Consider the following 15,608-nt stretch of genomic DNA (forward strand, 5'->3'; position numbering starts at 1 on the left):
ATTCCTCTGCAAGTCACCACAGCACATCTGAGCTGTGGTTGCTGGTGGCAGAAGTGCCCTGCCATTGACAACACCCAGGAGCAAATTTGGGGCAGAATTTTTGGGAGGAAAAAGGAGAATCATATGGTCACCCCACAGAAAATACAATCACTAGCAGCAGCTCTGACACAAAGCAATGCCTAAAACAGATGTACATGGCAAAGCGTGCTTTGACTCCTCTCCCACCTGCACCAGTTAAATCCAGTCTAATTCCACTGCCTGCTCTGGGGTTACAGCTCATTTTCATCTCTCTAGATTGGGTGGCCACTAGGTCTTGTTTAAGACTCCGTCTAAACCAGATTCCACAAAATTCCTTCTGAAAACTCCTTTGAAGAGCACAACGCACATCTCCAAGTTCCTCAATTGGTGCAGAGTGGCCCAAACCGGGTCCCTGCAGCCTGGGATCCCCCTGAGGCCAGGGAGAACCTGAGAGCTTTGTGACTCCCCCCTCCTGCTCCCCCCTCAGACCAGCTAATCGGGGGAGTCACAGGGACCTGACAGGTGACAAATAGGATTGTTTACCTGGCAGGAGTGGGGACAGAGCGAAGCCAAGGGCAGTGAACATCAAAGGAAAGAAGCATGGGGGGAGAGGGATGCAAGGGGAGGATGTGCAGTGAAACACCAGGCCTGTCTTTGAGGGCCACAAAAGATATGGGTTAGGAGGGAAAAAGGCAAGAAGAAACTGGAGGTGCAGCTGTGTTTGGATGGCACATGGGAGCTGTGGGGAAAGAAGCAGAAGCCTGGGACCAGGCAGAGGCAGGAAAGGGCATTTTTGGGGCACAGGAGTGGAAGGGGTGTGCAGCAGAGATGAGACATGCAGTGCACCAGGCCAGCAGGACACGGAGGGCACCATTGGGCAGGTGAAGTGCAGGTACAGATCCTGGAGCAGCAGAGCTGGGGGAAGGAGAGGGCAGCAGCACGGTGGAAGCTGTGCCACAATGAGGAGTGGCACAGGTACGGGGTAGAGCAGGATGGGAGCTGCTCCTGGAGAAAAGACAATGGTCACCTTGAGGAAGGGCTGGTGCGAGCTCCCTGAGGGGCAGGAGCTGCAGCAGATGTGGGGAAGGTGGTGCCATGGCAGGGACAGAGGGATAACACAGGACAAAGCAGAGCATCCCTGAGCCAGGAGGTGGTGGCAGCTCTGGGATGCCAAGCAGGGACAAGGTCTAGGGCTAGCACAGCTGCTCCATGAAGACAGGCCCAGTACTCTGCCCAGAAATTTACCTGGCAAAAGAAAGGTGAAGCAGCCTGTCCTAGGGTTTAGGGAGCTCAGGCTCCCTTCCAGCTAAGGGTTGGAATAGGGGACAGCCAGGGAGGAATGGGGCAGATGGCAGGACAGACCCAGGCCTGGCTCAACCCGGCAGCATCAAAGGGCTGGGCAGCATTATGAAGGTCATGAGAAGAAGGGACTAGGATGGCTGGGGGCTGTGAGGGGCCGAGGTGGGCCGGGGAGTGGCAGGGGTTGTGAGGCTCAGGCCATGGGGGCTGTAATGGGAGGAAGGCCGTGGGTCAGCGGCTATGGGGGACCAGGGGGCTGTAGGGCTGAGAGCCGTGAGGGACCAGCGCCTGGGAAGGGCATAGAACCAGGGGCTGGAGAGACTGTGAAGGGCTGAACTGGTGCCAGGGGGCTGTCGGAAGTCAGGCCATGGGGACTGCGAGGGGATGAAGACAGGGGACAAGTGGCTGCAGAGGGCCAATGGGCCGCGAGGGGACGGAACCAGGGGCTGGAGGGGAAAAGCTGCGAAGGGCCAGAGCAGTGACGCCGGCACCACGAGGTGATGGAGGTGAGGGTGATGGAGGCAGAAGCTTTGGGGTTCTGGGGCGGCTGTAGGGGCCTGTCCCCGAGCGGGGCCTCACCCCGCCCCTCCCCTCTCCCTATCCACAGCCCCCGGGGCTCAGTCTCCCCTTCCCTCTCCGTCCCTGCCCCTCCCGTCACCGCTCACCTCGCTCGTGCTGGCCGAGGAGGCGGCGCTGGGGGTCGGCGAGCGCTGCAGGGTGACCAGCGCCATGGCTGCAGCTGCGGGGCCGCCGCCGCCTCCCCCTCACACCGGGAAGGGGCGGGGCAGGGGGCGGGGCCTGCGAGGGAAGGGGCGGAGACTGAAAGGGGAGGGGCTCCAATATGTGGGCGGGGGTACGGTGCGGTGGGCGTGGCTACCCGGCAAATCCCGCCCCCCAAAATCCCACCCCAAAATCCCACCCCAAAATCCAATTCCATGGAGGGGATGTCTTCTGCCGCTATCCCAGGGTGCCCAAACCCCGGCCGACCTGGTCTGGGGCACTTCCAGGGATCCAGGGGCAGCCACAGCGTCTCTGGGAACCCTGCGCCAGTGCGTTCCCAGCCTCACAGGGAGGAATTTCTTCCCAATATCCAATCTAAGCCAGCTCTCCGGCAATGTGAAGCCATTTCCCCTTCTCCTATCACTCCAGGTTGTAAATAGTCATCCTCCATTTTTCCATCAGGCTGCCTTCAGGTACTTAAATGCCACAGTTAGGTCCCTCCTAAGCCTTTTCCAGGCTTAACAATCCCAATTCCCTCAGCCTCTCTTCCAACACAAAAACTGAGCCAGAAGCACTCATTTTTTCCAGATCCCACAGGAAACTTGTGCTTAAGAAGCAACAGGATGTGACATTAGTGCTCTGGTCTACTTGACAAGATGGTGATCAATCAAAGATTGACCTCAGTGGTCTTTTCCAATCGAAGTGATTCTGCAAATGCAAACGCTGGGAAGTCATAAAATCATTGCCATTGGCAAAGAGCTCCGAGCCCATGCCCACTAAACACATCCCTGTGTCCTGGTCCACCAGTGGTCACCATGGAGACAAGTGGCAGGGATGGCGTTTTGCCACCGACGGTGGTGACCCCGTTTTCCATGACTCCAGGGCCGCCTGCCAGCAGCATCACGTGGGAACTCCACCTCCCCGGAGCCAGAGCAGACTTTGGCCCTGCTGCTCTGGACCCTCAGACCTTGCCCTGCTGGGCTGTAACATCAACTCTGACTCTGAAGCCTCTGGATACGGCAGTGACTACTCTGGGGACCCCGCACTCTGCAGGTAAACTGATGGAAAATGTGTATTCCCATTATTTTTTGGCGGATTGTCCTCAGTTGGTGATGCAGGGGCAGTTGGGGTGAGTCCCTGTCCCTGGTGGAGGAGCTGACCCTGGTTCCCGAGGGTTATAAAACCACAGCAGATGGGAGGCAGCTCCTGCTGCGCTGTTCCAATGACTTATCCCTCCATCCTGGCAAATGTCAGTCCCGCTGTTGTCGCAGCAGAGATGCTGGACTTCACCTTGTCCAAAAAAAAAAAACCAACCTGTGAGCTGGAATTTATTCCTGCTCCCAGGACCAGACAAGGATCCGCACCCCCAGCCCTTCCCCAAACGGGTCTTTTGTCCACTCCCTGTACGGGCAGTGACCACAGGGCTTTGCAAGGCAGGAAAGCCCTGGGAACCAGAGGATGGAAAGGGGCTGCAGCCCCTCTTTGCAGCCAGAATTTACCCACAGCCATTCTCCTAGCTGTTCCCAGAAGGGTTTGGGATGGTGACACAGCCACCCTCACATGCACCCCCAAGGGTGACAACGATGTGAGGATCCAACCATGCACTCATCACACCTGGCATTGCTCCCTGGAAAACGCCTGCTGCTTCCCATCTTTTTTATCTGTGTCCACCTCTTGCCTCCAGTGGCTGGGAAGGATTGTGAGCTGCTTAGAGCAGGGCTGGGTCACTGGGAATGGAGGGTTCACAGTGTTCCTCAGGAGCTGGAGCTGTGGTGGGTGCTCCTGTACCTTCCTGGCTGCTCAGCCTGTGGATGGTGGGATGCAGAGGAGGATCCCGAGGCTGTGCCACCCTGTCCCAGGGCAGGACACACCTGGAGCTCCTTGTGCCAGCTGAGGAGTGGCAGCCGAGCTGCAGCTTTTCTGCTGGCACAGCCAGGGGTGGAGCCATTCCCCAGCCACTGTGAGGAACCACAACACCCCATCCATGATTCCAGTGCCTGCTCAGAGCTTGAGGAGGACCTGGGAAGCTTTACAAGAAAAGCACACAGAAGTACCAAGAGGACCTCAGCCCTTCCCTGCTGCTCCACGGAGGGAGGAGGAACATCTGCAGGAGCTGATGTTCCCCCATGGTGTTCCCAGCTTTTCCAGCAGCCCAGAAGCTGCCCTTGGAGCCCTGATCTCTTGCAGGAGCCGGAGCCATGCGCGTGGCCATCATCGGGGCCGGGGTGATCGGGCTCTCCAGCGCCCTGTGCATCCACGAGCAGTTCCATGGCCTGGTGCCTTCCCTGGAGCTGGAAGTCTACGCTGACCACTTCACCCCCCACACCACCAGCGACGGGGCGGCCGGGCTGTGGCAGCCCTACCTGAGTGACCATGGCAACCTGCAGGAGACGTAAGGCAGGAGGAGGAGGAGGATGGTGCTGTGTCCCTCTCCTTGTATGCCATGAGCTGCCCTGGCACAGCTCCATGGGGCTGGCAGAGCCACCACTGTCCCATTCTCATCACAGGCTCTGGAATAAAGAGACATTTGATTACCTCCTCGGGCAGCTGCACTCCCCAGCAGCCAAGGAAATGGGACTTTTCCTCCTTTCTGGCTACAACCTGTTCACGGAGCCGGTGCCGGTAAGGAGCAGGTCACAGCCAGAGCTGGGAAAGGCTCCAGCTCAGCAGCTCCCTGCAGTGGGCAGGGCTCTGCTTCTTTCCAGCCAATTCTTCCCAGTATTTCCAAGTTTGCTTGTGACAGTGCCTGGGACATGGTGTTTTCTGTGCTCCTGAGGCAAGATTGGTGTGAGGAAGGGCCGAGCCCTAGGAGAGCCTCTCCAGCTGTCCTGTGTCCCTCTGGGATGGGCTGTGTCCTATGATCCCCCCTGGCTTCAGTCCCACGGTGATCCTGGTTCATTAATGACCTCTGAACTCTTTCTCTGCTCTAGGACCCATCCTGGAAGAATATTGTCCTGGGATTCAGGAACTTGACACCAAAAGAACTCGAACTCTTCCCTGGTTACAGGTATTTTTCAGTCTGGGTTTTTTGGAGACTCAGGTAGGACAGTCCTGGATACCTCCAGAATACCTGGCATGGGGCAGTGGGACAAGGAACTGCAGGCATAGAAATGTCCTCACTTCTTTAAAACTGCTTCCCTTAAATTAAGTAGGAAACAGCTCAAATGGCCAAAAAAGCAACAACCCAGCACAGAAACCATTCCAGCTCCTGTCTTGCCTCACCAGTGTCAAAATGGGGGAGGAAAAAAGTAAAAAGGGAGGAAAAATCGTGCACTCGTATGAGGAGGGTATCAGAGGGAACTGGGATCCCAGATCCACAGTGGCTGTCAGGAATGTTGGGGTAGGAAGCTCCTGTAGGTCCTCACAGTTTCCTCTCCTCCTGTTTCAGCTATGGCTGGTTCAACACGACGCTGATGCTGGAGGGCAGGAGTTACCTGCCCTGGCTCACCAACAGGTGAGTGCAGCTGCTCCTGTTTCCTCTGGCTGCAGGTGTGGGTTTTTATCCTGCACATCAGGATAAGGTAGGCAGAGATGCATCCCCAGGAAGCAGGGAGGAGGGTCTGGAATTCCTGTTCATTGTCCCAGTAGGGTAACACTTTTAACAGTGAGCCCAGGAGTGTATTTTTTCACATGACAAAAATGAAAGTAGTGAGCTATTTGGAGCTGCATCCAAGCACTTTTGGCTTTGGATGCATTTGGGGTTTGATTTTATTCCTGTAATTTCTAATGCTGAGCTGGTGTCCTGGTATTGAACATTTAATTTGCCAGTAACAAATGAACTTGTGCTTCTCAGGCTGACACAGAGGGGAGTGAAGTTTTTCCATAAGAAGGTTGAGTCTTTCCAGGAGGTGAGTGGGGATGTGGAGCCAGGGCAGAGGGCACAGCCCCATCCCAGAGTGGAGAAGCAGCATCCAGCAGGCAGGTCCTGCTCTGGGATATTCTTTGGCATGAGGGATGAGCCAGGGGACAGCAGCAAGGCTATGCCAAGATCCAGGAAATAAATTCTACCAGGAAAGATAAAGGGTCTTGGCTATTGAGGGATGGTTGACAGAGAACAGGGCGGAGCATTTGCTCAGCGTGGCTTGGCAGCTTTCCCTGGAATGGCTTGGTGGCACACATGGGGTGTCAGCAGGAGCTGGCTGGGGAAGCTGTGCCCTGGATCTGGCCCTTATGGTTTATCCATTTCCTGACTGTTGGAAGGAGCACTTGGCTCATTTGGAAGCAGGAATGTTGTGCCTCTGTGGCAACATCCCCGTGTGCTGCTCCCAGCCGTGTCCCTCTCTCCTCAGCTGTTTTCCCAGGGTGTGGATGTGGTGCTAAACTGCAGCGGGATGCGTGCGGGGGACCTGCAGCCCGACCCGGAGCTGCAGCCTGGCCGGGGCCAGGTCATCAAGGTGAGCTGGGGCAACCCGGGGGCTTCCCAAAAACCCTTCAGTTACCACGAGGAGTGTCTGTACCCTCTGGAGAAAACCATGGCCTTGTGGCTGGATCCACACTGGGATCAGGTTCTGATTCCCAGCAAACACTGCTCGTGCGAAACCAACCAGGATCCCATTCCTGGTTCAGCTCTGGGAATGCCCTCAGTCTCCAGCCTGTTTCTAAATAGGGTGAGAGCTGGGGGAGGTCAGAGGCACAATGCTGATAATAAAAAGACATAAAATCTTTGGGAGAAGATGGTGATTATTTGGAGTAACACAGGCAAGAAGGAAGCTCCTCCCTACCTGCACTCCTGTCATCCCATCTTCCCAGCACAGGGAACACAGAGCTAATGGAGGATTCCATACCTGGACCCTCATGTCCCTCCTGCTGCCCCCTAAGCCTGGCAGCCACTCTCCAGCTCTGACAACCTCCTCTTCACCTCCCAGGTCCTGGCCCCGTGGGTGAAGCATTTCATCATCACTCACGACTTGAAATCTGGGATCTACAACTCTCCCTACGTCATCCCGGGGTAGGTGACAATGGCTGAGGAAGGGCTGGTTGGCACTGGTGACATTCCTCTGTCACTGCCCCGAAAGTCTCATCTGGGACACGGCTCCTGCTGGTGTCTGCCAGGCCTGGCTCTTCCCCTGGTGCTTTTCTTGGCTGTGTGGGAGGAGAGCAGAAGGACGTGGGCAGCAAAGCGAGGGAGCTCCCAGTCAGCACAGAGAGCTCCCTGCACCAAAGTGTTTCCACGTCCTGTCCTTTTCCAAGGACCAAACCCCAGCAAAGCAAACTCAGTCCTGGCCAAGTTCCCAAAACAGCCAACCACTGACAGTGGAGTGGATATTTCGGGGGGGATCTTTTGTTTTCACATCTGTAGGCATCTTTATTATCAACAGTGTGGACCAAACTGTGGTGCAGCAGCTCAGGGTGGGGAAAGGCACTGCTGATCCATGCTCCTATAAAAACAGGGCAGGAATTCTTTTACTTCAACAAAACCTCCCTGGGAAAGCTCAGCCTTGCTCTCACTGTCCCCTGAGCTGCTGGTGAGCTTGGGGGCATCTAATTTGGTTTATCATAGAATCGTGGAATATCCTGAGCTGGGAGGGACCACAAGGATTGAGTCCAACTCTTGGCCCTGCCCAGGGAACTACACCATGGGATAAATAAATCCATCCCAGCTCTGCTTGCTCCCAAGGGCCTGCAGTGACCCCTGCTCTGGCAATGAAGAGGGGTCTTTAAGTTGGAATTTGAATGCTGCATCTCTGCCACTTCCTATTTTCCTAATATTTCAGGCTTAGGCAGTAAGCCAGGATGTAAACAGGAGCTTTGCAGACTCACAGCCCCTATGCAGCATATTCTGAGTGATTCCTGATCACAGTCCCAGCCACAAATGAATTCTGCCTGTGCTTGTTTTAGCTTGAGCTGTCAGAGCTGAGCACCAGGCTGATCCCAAAGGAAGAACTGGATTCAATGCTCGTGTGGAGGGCACCCCTTCCCTGCTGGAGAGCTCAGCCCTGGAGGGTTCCTCCTTCTGTTTTTGTTCTTCCCAATGATCAAGCAATGTTTTAGAAGGGTGCAGTCAGTACAGACCCCTCCAGGTCCCCCTGCTCCCTCTTGCTCTCTGTTAATCCATAGGAGTTTGAGGCAGCAGCAATCTGTTCCCTGTGTTCCTCTCCAGAGCCATCTCCATTCCTTCCAGCTCTTCCTGAGCCAGGCAGGAGCAGACCTGTTTGATAAGGATGGAATTATCTGTCTGCTTTGCCCAGACAAGGAAGGGCTGACAGGATTTAATGAGTGGCTTGCTCACGAGCAGTTGTGCAGGCACTGCTCTCCACCTGCTCTGTGTGAGAGTTTCTCCCACAGGAATATTTTGCAGGCTCAAAGTGTAGCAGGATTCAACCTCACACTCACACAGTGTCCCTCCATGTGGTGGTCCCACAGGGGACAGCTGGGGACAAGTCACCACCATGTGTCTCCTTTGGCTTCTGGTGCAGGAGTGAGTTCACAGTCCTAGGAGGGATTTACCAGCATGGAAACTGGAGTGAGGAGAACAGTGCCAAGGATCACAAATCTATTTGGGACAGCTGCTGCCGGCTGCTCCCGGCTCTCCAGGTGGGTGACCTGACTGCCAGCATGGGGCACAGGGAGCTGAGGGGGTCAGGAATGGGCACTGGGACAAACCACTGGGCCTCAATGTTTCCATAAACTGGGGTCTCTGTGTGTCCATCATGGATACCTGGGGCTCTTCCACCTGGCTGAGGGACAGGCAGGGCTGGGGCTGGCACTGAGGCAAGGTTTGTAGGGATAATAATTATTCATGTAGCTGGTAAAAATTAGAACCAGGGCTTTGGGAGGTTCCAGCCCTTGGGTCCCTACACCTTTAGAGAAAGGTTATGTGGGGTGAGGCAGGGTTGTATAGACTCCCAGTGCTGCTGTTATTCCTGGGATTAGCAGGAAAAGTGGTCTGGGACTTTGGCACAGAGATTTTCCTCAGCTTCAGGCTGGCATTCCCATCCCAAATTGTTCTGCCTGGATCTGCTGCAGGATGGGGAACCCCTTGTCCCAGCTCATCTTGGGGCTCACATGGTGCTGTGAGGTTTGGCTGGTGGGATTCCAAGGAATGCTGTGCAGTGCTCATGTACTTTTGCTTCCAGAATGCAAAAACCGTCGGGGAGTGGAGTGGCCTGAGACCAGCACGGCCCTCGGTCCGCCTGGAGCGGGAGAGCATCCGCCTGGGGAATCTGCAGGCAGAGGTACCCGCACAGCGCCGGGAGCTGAGTGGAATTAATGACTGTGTTAATTGTGCCCTAATCACCGTGCCGGGCGCAGTGATAAACGCCAGAGATACTGAAACAAATTATTGATGCGGCTGCCCCATTCCTGGGAGTGCTCAGGGATTGGTTGGACAAAGCTTGGAGCAACCTGGGCTGGCAGATGTCCCTGTCCACAGCAGGGGATGGGACAAGACAGGCTTTGAGATTCCCCCCAGCCCATCCTGGGATTGATTCTGTGCTTCTTCCCCAGGTGATTCACAACTACGGCCACGGCGGGTTCGGGATCACCATCCACTGGGGCTGTGCCATGGCAGCAGCGCGGCTCTTTGGGAGCATCCTGCAGGAGAAGAAGCAGCTGGCCACCCCCCCAGGACCCCGCTTGTGAGCACCAGCTCCCCTGGAATACGTGACAGCAGTAGCTTAGGAATCCCAGCAGAAGCATGGGAACAGCACAGGGATACACACACGCACACACGGGCTGCTCCACCCTGCTCCAGCTCTGGCTCTCAGTGTCTCAATTCCCATTTCGCTGCCGTTTTCCAGATGGGTCTGCTCCCTCCACAACCTGCCTGGAGGAAGAGCTTTCAAATATCAACTAACTACCCGTGGCAAAGTGCACCAAGTACTGCCTGGGATCAGACTGCAAAGGGCAGGCTGGGTTCAGCTGAACCCTGGACAGTCCTGCAGTTCATCTGCACCAGGGGACAGGATGTGAAAGGGAGCTGGGGACATCTGAGGTCTGTGCTGGTTGCTCCAACACCCAGTGTGTAATTAGATTTACAGGCTCCCCCCCAGGAGGCAAAAGCTCCTTAGTAGGAAGAAGCTCTGAGGCTCCCAGGGAAGTCACAGCAGCTCTGGGAGCACGTGCCTGGGTTTCACCAGTTTTCCTCACATTCTTGCCAGGACAAAGCTCGGGCCACAGCACCTGCTTAGTGTAGCTGGCACCAGACAGCAGCACTTGCCTAAAATGGCCTTTCCAAATGATGTTTTAGCAACAAAAGCAACTTCTTCCAGCCCTGTGGGCTTGCCAGGCTCTATATATAGCAGAGAGCATAAGAAAATAGCTCTTCTGGTCCCTAAAACTCCCACGGGCCCCTCAGCTTCCCATTTCTCCCAGCTGTGGGACACAGCTCACAGAGAGGGCCTGGCCTGGGAAAGGTTGTGCCTCTCAGAGGATGAGCAGGACTTTTAGGGGTGTTCAGGGATGCTGTTGGGGACCCAAAACTCTGTTCTGAAGATACAGCCTGGCTGATTTTCCCATGCAATGTCTCTTTCCTGCTTTACAAACCCTCCCAGACATGGTGAGGAAGCCTCAAATCCAAAGGCTGTTCTGAGGCCAGCACAATGCCTGGCTCACTCTCCTGTGTGGATAAGCCAAGTGTTCCTTACTCATCTTTGATGCAGCTCCTCTGTGCTGCTGAATCCATGTGCCAGGAATAGCTCAGCAGCGTGGAATGGGGGAATGGGGGATGCCCGAGTGCATCTCCATGCTGGGCTTAGCAAACACAGCTGGGCAAGAGAAATTGGGAGCCACTGCCATTCCCAGTCTGTCCAAAGAAGTTCCAGCTTCCCTGGAAATGTAGCGGTCACTGGGTAGAATCAGGAAAACAAAGGCTGAAGAAAATTCCCTGCTGATTAATGTTGAACTCAATGGTCTGTGATCCCACCTCAGGAAAAGCCATTCAGGGGAACTGGATCCCCTTGGTTTCACTTATTCCAAATATGAGACAGTCAGGAGCATGTCCTCTGCTGTACATCCAGCCCCTAGTTCGGTGATTTTGGGAAAATTCTGCTGGACAACAGGGGGGTAGGAAATCCTTTTACACCTGGCAGCAAGTAGCTGATTCTTGTGATCTCAGAGCCTGCAGGAGCCACTGCCCTGTGATCTCACACGGCAAACAGGAATGGGCTGATCTGTAATTTTATTTGCAGGTTAATTCTGTTTGTTTTCTAAAGGCCTCAATTTAGTCTGTGTGACCAATAAAGGGAATGTTCAGATCTCTTGTGCATGATGCTTATTCCTCTTAGTGATGGCATGGCAAGGGCCTCAAATGCTGATTCCATGGAAATGTCTCAGGAGATCATCATTCCGTGTCTCCACACATATTTTTCCTAAACATTTCATACTGGAGGAGTAGGAGTCATCACTCCAGATTCCAGGCAGACCAGGGAACCTGGAATATCCTAGTGTGAAGGTCTGTGGTTGCTGACAGTCCCCAGGGCATTAAGAACTCACAGAAATCACAGAATCGTGGACTTGGATGGGAAGGGACCTTGAAGCTCATCCAGTCCCACCACCCTGTCAGGGCAGGGACACCTTCCACTATCCCAGGTTTCTCCAAGCCCTGTCCAACCTGGCCTTGGACACTTCCAGGGATGGGGCAGCCACAGCTTCCCTGGGCAAATTCCCCACAGAGGGATTGAAGTTCACTCCTGAGGCCAGGGAGAGGTCAGGGAGTCAGGGAACAGGGTCTGGAAAATTCCTGCATGTCCCATAACACACACCAAATACCACCTCCCATGTCCAGTGTCAGCACATTTTAGGAACTCCCAGTTCTCCACAAGGATCTCCTGTGACCCAGAACAAAGCTGGAAGCACATCAATTACCATGGAAGTCAGCAAACAGCATCTCTGGCATTTGGGAAAACTCCTGCCAGAGCTCAAGGAGCGTTTGGAACATGCTCTCAGGAACAGGGTGGGATTGCTGGGGAGTCTGTGCAGGACCAGGAGCTGGACTGGGTGATCCCTGTGGGTTTCTTCCAGCTCAGGATATTCCCTGATCTGAGAATGAGCTTTAGAAATCCCCAAAAATACCAAAAAGTAACTACAAAAGAAAGAAGATTCCCTTCAGCATTGCTTCAGTCACACAAGCCCTTCTAGTTCCCAACCATTTCCATTCCCAGGAAGGAGGCTCTGCATCCCAGGCTGGGAGCAGGAGGATGGATGCACTCTGGGATGAGAACACCCTGCATTAGCATGAGAAGGATTTGCAGCTCCTTAGTCATTTTGACTCATCCTTGAACCACCTCCTGCCTGTAAATTATTTGGCACCAAAATAAGAATATCAGTGACAAGGCAGAGGAAAATAGGGTTGGGCACTTAATTATGGTTTAGAAAAATGATAGGGAAATGAAAGGTTTATATTAAAATGTAAATTAGTAGAAGGAACCCTCCCTGCCCCAAAGTCCAGACACCTGTGGAGCCACCTGATGCCAACACACCCAGGGAAGAGGCCAAATTGGCTGGGGCTTAGTGTCCAAACTGAATTAAATATGAAAAGCAAATAAATTTTTAAGATAATTAAAAAAAATCATAGAATCCCAGAATGGTTTGGGTGGGAAAGGACCTTGAAATTCATCCAGTCCCACCCCCTGCCATAGGCAGGGACATCTTCCACTATCCCAGGTTGCTCCAAGCCCTGTCCAACCTGGCCTGGAACACTTCCAGGGATGGAGCATCCACAATATTTTGCTGTAGTGAGGTTACTTACAAATGGGAACAGGAATCCTGTGACTTTTCTTTACATCTAATACACAAAACAGACAGAAAATGAATCAGACCTGCAGAGTGCTGAGCCCTGTCGCTCAAACCTCTGAACACTAAAACAATACAAAAAAAAAAAAAAGGCAAAATTATGAACCCTTCTAAACATCCCCCAGAAGAGCCAAAAACTTCTTTCCTGAAAAAACTATTTATTTGTTTAACATAAAATATCTAATGTGGACTTCAACTCTCCAATGCCACGTTGGGAAACAGGAACCAGAGGAATAATTTACAACAAGATTGAGATACACCAAGTTTTTCAACATTAAAATGTAAATCCAGCTTAGAAACTGTACATTCAGACATGGAAACATTCGCTGCTCTTTCAGCAAGTATTTGGGAATAACAAATCATTCCATCCAAGCACACTTGGGGAATTACATTCCCACGCCAGCTTGGCACGTTGATATCTTGGACACTTGATATCTGAATAAATAAAACTGAATCCCACAATTCTGTTTGAATTCCAAAGGATCTCACTTTGCAGTTTGAAACGAAGCAGTTGCAGTAATTCCTTTGTCAGTGAAAAATACTTAAGGGTGGAAAAGGATTCTTTGGAAGTTTATTTTGTACCTAAACGGTGCTGCCCTACTGATAAAATCTACTGGTGGTGATTTATAACTGGTGTGGGTCAATCCCAGTGTTCTCAGTGAACAAGCTAAAATGGCCTTCTCTTATTAATTACATGCAAATTCCTGTAAATCCTCAATTCCAGCTCCATTTCTCCAGTGCCTAATGGGCACCTGCTGAATTCAGCCAGGTAGGATCAGTTGTGGTGGGCTCCCTTTCATCCAGCTGATCCAAAAGCCCATAGATATCCACAGGAGATTTTCCCAGATTTCAGTGAGCTTTGGCTCAAGCTTTAACAAAATCAAAGTCACAGCAACACCAATTTTAGTATTTATATCATTAAATAGATTTTTTTAGTGCAGAATTCATACAAGGTGAAAAGCAAAAATGCCTTCCATTTTTTGGTTAACACTGTAAATGTCACAGGTTAAAACTGATCTATTCAACAGCATGGAAAATGTTGCATTCCCTATAAATCTTTACCTGGGAAGTAGCTTATCTGTAGGATCCAGCTGTGCATGAACAGATAAACTTCACCTAAAACTCTCTAAAGGCTGTTGAATTCTTTAAAACTGCTGAATATTCACCTAAAAAAATGAAGTGAGATGTGAACATTAACCCTGGGAAAGCAGAATTTTAACTAAAGGCATTGAGTAACAAACTGGGCCATGGTGGGGGGGTTCCTTCAGGCAAGGCCTGTCCTGCACTTTGGATTCTCTGTCACCTCTATCCAGGCTCAGTTCCAGAGTTTTGGGATGCAAACACAGCTCGTGGCAAGCCCAAGGAAGGAAGCATGGAAGCACCTGGGGGATTGGAATGGCCTCTAGGGCCTCCACCAGTAGGAGGATGAGGATGGAATATCAGAGCTGTCACTGAGGGGTGAACAGTCCAACTGTGCAAAGGCAAACCCAGCTCCAGTAGATCCCAGCTCCAGCAGATCCCAGCCCAGCAGGTTTTCCAGCTCACTGGCCACACATGTGGGGTAATATCTGATTAAACCTATCCAGGATCTGTTCCCTCACTGCTGTGTCCCATATCCAGCACATCAGAGGCCAGTCCAAGTGAAAGCAGAGAGGTTCCCCATCCCTGGAAGTGTTCAAAGTCAGGTTTGGATGGGGCTTGGAACAACCGGGTCTAGTGGAAAGTATCCCTGCCCATGGCAGGGGGTGGGACTGGATAAACTTTAAGGTCCCTCCCCCCTCAAATCACTTTGGAATTCTGGCATTCCATAGAACAAGACCCTCTGGCTCTGCTCCAGGGTGCCCCAGGCACAAGGGAGAATGACCCAACTCCAGCCTGAGAGAAGGAGGTGAACAAATGAGGTGTGGTTGCTGTCAGTGCCCCGAGAGCCCTGTCTGTTTACTGGGATCAGCTGGAGCTTGATCTTGGTGGAGCATGAGGACACAGGGACAGGGGACACAAAGGGAACCAACCCAGCTGGAATGGACAGAGGGTTCTGTGCCATCACCCACAGCTGAGCCCAGGGATCCCAGGGAAACCTTGGGAGCTGAATTAATTTTCACCTCACTGGGAAAAGCCAAGTTTGCCTGTTTCCACCAACCATTCCTGGAACCCTTCACTGGGTCACCATCCCCCAGTGGGACTGGATGGACACTTGGTGCCTGGGCAAACTCTGTTCTCATCAGAACATCCCCCCTCACACAATTTCAACAACCTCTTTGGCCTTCTCCATTAGCTTGAGCTTCCTGGCTTTCTTTAGGGAATTATCCACTCCTGTTTTCCTCTCAATCTCCAAATGAGCACATGGTGGAACATTGCAGTGACCTCAGAGCTGTGACCCTCAGTGACAGCCATGCCTCACTTGTACTGCACCAAACATGGCCTTGGAGACCTATTCCTGACCCCAGGAATGGGACCTGCTTCCCAGGATATTTAAAATGTTCAACTGTAACAATGTGTTGCACATTTACCTGTGTTCAGGTGAGACACCTGCTTAGACACTCTATAAATCCCCACTGCTTCCACAGCCTCACCAAGACCATCTCACCCACATTTGGTTGTGTGTCCCAAGGTCTGGAATCCTGAAAATCCACTGAGACCTGGATGAGGCACATCCCAGATGCCTACACATTCCCACAGACTCTGCTACCTGACCTGTGTCCAGGGACAAACCAGACAAGCTTGTCCTCACCTGAGCTCTGCTACACTCCCTGACAAGAGCAAGATCATCCCTGTAGGAGCCACACCTGAAGGAGGGATGTTCCTCATCCAAGGTCACTGCAGATGGGCTCTTCCCATGG

At 52.7% G+C, this 15,608-nt stretch overlaps 2 protein-coding genes across 2 annotated transcripts in view; one reads left to right on the forward strand and one right to left on the reverse strand.

Moving 5' to 3' along the window:
• The window catches only part of SSH1 (slingshot protein phosphatase 1), a 30,859-nt gene extending 28,805 nt beyond the window's left edge, over nucleotides 1-2,054 (reverse strand). The window contains exon 1 of the mRNA XM_062504683.1: nucleotides 1,983-2,054. Coding sequence (XP_062360667.1) covers nucleotides 1,983-2,048 — 66 coding nt within the window. The 5' untranslated portion in view covers nucleotides 2,049-2,054. The remainder of the gene's footprint in view (nucleotides 1-1,982) is intronic.
• Nucleotides 2,055-4,235: 2,181 nt separating this feature from the next.
• On the forward strand, nucleotides 4,236-9,618 carry DAO (D-amino acid oxidase). Its single transcript, XM_062504516.1, has 10 exons — nucleotides 4,236-4,429; nucleotides 4,545-4,659; nucleotides 4,968-5,044; nucleotides 5,426-5,491; nucleotides 5,831-5,885; nucleotides 6,327-6,431; nucleotides 6,903-6,985; nucleotides 8,454-8,571; nucleotides 9,114-9,212; nucleotides 9,484-9,618. The coding sequence occupies exons 1-10, from the start codon at nucleotides 4,236-4,238 to the stop codon at nucleotides 9,616-9,618; spliced, it is 1,047 nt and encodes a 348-aa protein (XP_062360500.1).
• Nucleotides 9,619-15,608: the final 5,990 nt, after the last annotated feature.

Source organism: Cinclus cinclus, chromosome 17 (genome assembly GCF_963662255.1).
Source record: "Cinclus cinclus chromosome 17, bCinCin1.1, whole genome shotgun sequence".
NCBI classification, from domain to species: Eukaryota; Metazoa; Chordata; class Aves; order Passeriformes; family Cinclidae; genus Cinclus; species Cinclus cinclus.

Coding starts and splice junctions, on each gene's coding strand:
- DAO (XM_062504516.1), top strand. CDS start 4,236: ATGCGCGTGGCCATCATCGGGGCCGGGGTGATCGGGCTCTCCAGCGCC. Junction 4,430..4,544: donor CATGGCAACCTGCAGGAGAC/GTAAGGCAGGAG, acceptor TTCTCATCACAG/GCTCTGGAATAAAGAGACAT. Junction 4,660..4,967: donor TGTTCACGGAGCCGGTGCCG/GTAAGGAGCAGG, acceptor TCTCTGCTCTAG/GACCCATCCTGGAAGAATAT.